A 6,000-nucleotide genomic window follows, 5' to 3' on the forward strand; every position below is an offset into this window, starting at 1 on the left:
ATCCTCTAAATGTCCTCTAAAGAGCAGCTGCCGTTGACAAAGTGATGACTGCTTAAGTGGACTGAGTTTTAGGATGGTGAACATGGACCTTAGGTTCTAGTCACACAGGCATGGAGACCAGTTGGCAACCATCAGTCGGGAGAGTTTTCCTCAACTGTTTGCAAGTGGTTTCTGGAGTTAGCTGCAGTCACTTTAGTTAACATGGAAGATACCAAACTACTCGACAAGTAGAAAACTGGTTGGGGAATGCACATTTTTTCCTAGTTAGCGGAGATTGCCAGGGACTTACCAACTGGGCTCCAGGCTTAAGTCAGCGGCCCCCAACCTTTTTTGCGCCACAATATTTTCACGAGCTGGCCTTTAAGGAGTTGCGGATAAATACAACAAAATAAAACCAGTACCGGTACCAAAACAAAGAAAATGTATTCATAGCACAAGGGAAAAGACCCAGGGAAACTGAGTTAACGATAAAAACGATCAAAAATAACGAAAAAACCCTGAAAACCATCAATTTCACACCTGAGCCTCAACTCTCGTGACCCGGTACCAAACGACTCGCGGACCAGTATCGGTCCATGGCCCGCTGGCCTAAGTGACCGAAGACTTATTAGGCTGATAACATGTTCGCATGGCAATGCTAGCTTGGCTACAAGCTATCCAAACTTTTAATATCTGTCAGTGACCCATCTAGGGTTAGAGGTACAGGCAAAAGGAAGGGTTTTTAGCAAAGAAACTATAATGCCCAAATCTACAGTTTTACTATTTTGGCTAAATAATTCTAGTGGTCTGCTAGATGCTAAGGAGTTATATGAGAAAACTTGAATTTGGAAAGAAAAAGCAGGAAAAAACATGTAGAGGATTTAAAGATCTAACAACGACAATACTCTGTGTGTAGCTAAATTGTCAATATAAAAGAAGGGCTGGTGATAAAGATGTCCTCCTGTGTGGCGAGACAGAAGCGAGAGCAGCAGTGCCATTAGCACCACTAGTGTCCAATAGTTTCTGGTCAGGAGAGTCTTTCACTGTTCCCCGCTGTACAATCTTGGCAACTCAATGGAATTAGCCCCCCTCATTATTCTGGCCCTGTCCACACTTCAGCTTTCCCCGCTATCAGATCTCTATACAGCCGGCGTGGCACTGCTTGACGCATCATTTATTTCATGCTCCATTGTACTTTGCCAATGATGCATGGCGCTGTAATGTTGCTAATTTAACGGCCCTCCCCATGTTAAAAGGCTACTCCCCTTTAATTAAAGCAGAAGTCCGTCCTTTTATTGCCTCTTCCTCGCCACTAATCGTTCTTGAAGTGAGCCAGCCAGAGTGCTGCTTGGATAATAAATGGTAATAGCCCGGGTGCGACGGAAGGAAAGTTGGAGGGGGAAAAAAAGAGTGCGATGTAGGAAGTACATCTTTAGCGAAAGTTAAACTGAAGGCACAACTGTGATAAAGACAAATACTTACAAACAAGCTAAGGTACCTTTTTATGTAATTACAACCTGAAGATGCCTCTGCTTGATTTTGTGTTTTCATTTCATGTATAAATAGAATCTAGAGATAAAGCATTATATTAACTGCTGCTTACGCCCCCAAGAAAACAGCAGGTGTTCTGACGTAAATATAGGTATTTAGGGGAAAAAAAGGCACAGGTAGTAATTAAGATTGTACAACACACTGGCCATTTTACAGCTTTTTTTCTGTGCATATACTCCATCTGTTATAGGCGGCACTTTAAAGGTTTCTGCGTGTCAGACTGTCTCTTTCAAGTTTGCGTGTCGAGTCCTAACACAGGGGTGCCGTTCCGTTGCTTCTGCGGCCACATGGGCAGTAAAGTCTCACAGAAAAGAACATAGTCATTAAGTTGATGGTTTGTTATTCAGGCTAAATGGTGCATTTTGTGTGTGTCTTTATCTCTGCAGTGTCCAGTGCCAGTTGATCAGGCTGTTTGCCCGTGGTATTGAGGAACAGCAGCAGCAGCAGTGTGTGTCGGACGACCCGTGTACCCTCAGTGCCTTGGAGCCAACCACAGACTAGTCAGTGGATTGAGAGCTGAAGAGGACATTTAACTGTTCAAAAACAACTTAGTTGAACTTGGCACAGTTTCCTGGAAAAACACATTCGTCATATCAGTTTAAATCCTAAATGCTGATGTCTCCTTGCCTCCTATCCATGCAAAAAAAAAAAGGGGGGAATGAAATTTAACCCTGGAGAACCCATGGGGTCAAATTTGACCCCATGGTTTCCCTAGAAAACCAATGGGGTCGGCTCTGACCCCATTGGTTATTTGAAAAATGCAAAGCTAAAAAGCACTTCAGCATCCCATTATGAGGATGGAACATTTAAATCCAAGGAAAAGTTTCATCACAAGTCAACTAGTCATTTCCCCTTTGACATTTGGGGCTTTTCAGGTACAAAATTGCCTCATAGAGCTTGAAGTAAGCAGAGATATAATGTGCCTACTGCTGCCACATTGAAACCCAAAATGTCAGGTTTTGTATTTGTACTTTTTGGGAAATTAAGATGTCTAAGCTCAAAGGATCTGAAGCAGGGGAGTCCACACAGACACACGCACAAACAGATGAAACTGGACTTAACTATCCCAGAAGGTCTTTACCCTGCCATGAAGGAGAATATAAATGGGATTTCTCCCTACACAGCATGGACAGAGAGCCAAGGAGATGCAGCTCTGTAAGAAGGATGAAGAATAATCCCTGTGAAGTACATTGATAAACTGAAAAGAGTAGAGAAAAAAGTAGCAAGGCTAAAAGGAAAAAACAAATCTCTCCTTTTAGGGGGAAAAGGGGGAAAAAATCATTTCATCTGTGACCCAGGTGGAAGCAGATATGAGCCAGGGGCACTAATGAAAAGGACTGAGTACCCTGCTAATACACTAACAGGACCCCGGTGACTGCTGGGTGATAAGGCAAAGTGGTTGCTAAGTGATTTGGTGTGTCTGAGCACCGCTGCGCTGCACCTGTGGCTCTGAGTTCTGCTCGTCTCTGGCTAAACTACCAACAGTTTAATCATCACCTGGGATTAGCTAAAATTATCCATTGTTAACATCATTAGAGATAATGTATTGCTTTGCTTTGAAATTGCTCTTATTCAGCTTTTTCCTTTTTTTTTCTTTTTTTTTCTTTTTGTTTGAGGTCAAGCTGGTCTTGATATCACAGGAGAACGGTCGCCAGCAAATAAGAAGAAGCTTTTATTTTTACAGTGATTATATAAAACTGTGTGTATGGTAATAATACATGAGGGTCCATGTATATGTGATTAAAGTAAAAGTGGGTTTTCTGCAGGTCCTTCGGGATTCGTGCATATGTGTGTGAAGATGCCAGTGATGATGATAATTTGGATTTTATTACTTAGGGGCTCATAGCTGCCATTTTTCAGATGGTGTCTCACCATAGTTGAGATGCTTCAGATTTGTTGTTACTGAGGTTTTTGCAGACACATGATCACTAACAGTGGGATGTTTGTTTGTCCCCCATTTTGGATGTGTGACATTTATGGTTACAACATAGGGTCAAACGAATAAAGCCTTAGTCACACAGACCAGGAGATCAGTTAGTGACACCCTGGAAACCACCAGTCACTAGGGAAGATATCCCTGACCAGCTGGACAAAACCTCCTTAGCAGTGCTTTGATAGGTAGAAGATATCGTTCACCGGTAATTTGCATGGAATATGCAAGTTTGCCAACTACTCTCCAAGCGGTAGTAAGGCCGTTAAAAGTATGATACGAACCGAAATTGAAGCTGTTGACCTTGTAAAGAAAATCTGCACTTAATTAAATGTGTTTGCTGTAGCACTGAGGCACTTTTACTATGAAGGCAAATATTTTGTTTCTGGTTTGCTTTGCACTTTTGCGAGTTTTGTCGCTTGGCTAGCAGTGAGTTAATATTTATTTTAAAAAAAAAGCTGGCATCATGAAAAGTACAGGCTTGCAACCAAAGAAAATCACTGCTAAAAAGCTCTTGGTTGCCCTCTTTGCAACCAGTTACAAACTATAGCAACTATACGCTAAACTTTTTACTCAGAGATTGGTGGCTGTATCATGTCCACTATGGTAGACCACAGAGAAATATGTGCAGGATGTCTTGTGAGAAATTTTTATAGATGACCAAACGCACAAATGTAACTAATGCAATAATTGGTACCTTTTTTCTGTCAGACATCTTAAAACACATGAACATTTTAGCTTTTAAAAAGCTTTATTTAACGTTATTTTTCATTAATGAGCATTAATTTTGTGTATGTAATGTTCATACAGTATAATTTCAGAAAGATAATATAAAACAAAATTAAATCCCTTTTTAATTTTGTGATGGGAATCTAAAAAGGTAACAAGCCATGGAAGTTAAATCCAAGTTAAACTTTTTAAACCTTTATTTACATTTTTCCACCAATGCTTTTCCTGGTGTTTGGTCCAATTTCTGTGTGCTTACAATTGCATTTTGATTAACTGTCATATCCAGAGTCAAAGGTTAACGCTCGCTATCTTTTCAGATTATCAATCTGATGCTAAATGAATTAGTTCGCCATCTTAGCTGCTGTTGTCACGTAGAAACTTAAGCACTCTTTATGCAAAGAGAGAGTCAAGCGCAAGACTTTGAAACAGAGCAAAATCTTGTAAAACCATAAATGATGCTACTTTCCAACAGTTATAAAGTAGTTGATGTGAGAACAAGCGCCCTTTCATGTTGGCTCTATGCAGCTGGCTGCTCAAGTGCTCACAACTAAAAACAAAGAGATGGTAACATCACACATTACTGGTTACTTGTTGGTTAAACTATTAAATGTAGTTTAAAAAAAAAGAAGGTTTTTGCAACTTTGTCTGGGAATTTTATTGGGATAAAACCACCACTGTGCACTTACTGGGATATGTGCTATTGTATGTTATCACATTAGGGCTTCTTTCTATTGCCTTGCTTAGCTGCCTTCTTTTCATGGGTCCAGTTAGATGACGGCTGTTTAATCAGACTATTGCACTGTGTGCATTACTGTCTGCAGGCAATGAAACTGTTTTTTTAGTGGAACCCACTAGTGTATGATAAAGATGTAAACTAAATCAAAATATAAAGTTAATTTAATTTTGACTCTTCATACTTTAGTACACACTGTACACAAAACAAGCTGTGATGTAACTAGATATGTTTTATATAACGAAGAACTGCAATAAAGTTGTTTTGAAATCAGATTTTTGAACTCATGGTGCGTCTGATGCCAGTGGTGTTTTATTCCTTTCTTTTTCTACTTCTTAAAGACACACTCTCTCCCACGCATGCACACAAAGGTCAGCGGTCTCCTGATCTGGCTTTCTTACTCTCACTCTTTACCTGTCTCCCTGTATGAGTGGGATTTAATAGGGTGCTGTGATGTGAGTGAGATGTTTCATTAAAGAACATCAGACATCAAAGGTCTCTGCTGATGGAGTGGTATTTCAAGCTGTGCTCATTCTGCCCACAGACTGGATCTTGTTTCTTTTTTGACACAGAGATAGGCAAGTATGGAAATCTAAATTTGGAAAGTAATGTCAGTTAAAATTTCTCACCCTGGGTATGAGTGCAAGTCCACAAATCAAACTTGTCTCAGGTAAAACAGGTTGTAGCAATAGCATGTAATGGATTTATCCGTATTGGGCCCTAGTTTGCTGCTTTTTAAAACTATTCAGGCCGTGCACCGGCTGAATGTGCTACACCAAAGGTCGAAGGTGCTTGTGCCAATCAGCAGTTATTTCAATGGTGTGAAACAGCACAAAGTAAAGTAGATATTATATGGAATCTGGAGGGATATACAGTTTACTACTGTGCTTGCAAAGTACTCACAACAGTTAGATAAAGAAGCTATATTGGTGTGGCAGTGGCTGAGATATGAGATGTGACCTTTAGTTCCCTATATCTGTCAAGCTTTAAAGGCACCACTTCCCATGATACAAATTGTTATTGTCTTTGGTGAAACCCTCCATGACGAGTAAACAATGCTTTCAAATTCCATCATTGA

The 6,000-nt window shown here is 40.2% G+C and overlaps 1 protein-coding gene across 1 annotated transcript in view; it reads left to right on the forward strand.

The window, feature by feature from the left end:
• Nucleotides 1-5,182, forward strand: part of cerk (ceramide kinase) — a 53,386-nt gene extending 48,204 nt beyond the window's left edge. The window contains exon 13 of the mRNA XM_085387093.1: nucleotides 1,917-5,182. Within this exon, the coding sequence (XP_085243219.1) occupies nucleotides 1,917-2,031 (115 nt within the window). The 3' untranslated portion in view covers nucleotides 2,032-5,182. The remainder of the gene's footprint in view (nucleotides 1-1,916) is intronic.
• Nucleotides 5,183-6,000: the final 818 nt, after the last annotated feature.

The sequence above is a fragment of the Rhamphochromis longiceps genome, linkage group LG17 (assembly GCF_057381845.1).
Source record: "Rhamphochromis longiceps isolate RC_006_pf linkage group LG17, R_longiceps_female_GT1.1, whole genome shotgun sequence".
Taxonomy (NCBI): domain Eukaryota; kingdom Metazoa; phylum Chordata; class Actinopteri; order Cichliformes; family Cichlidae; genus Rhamphochromis; species Rhamphochromis longiceps.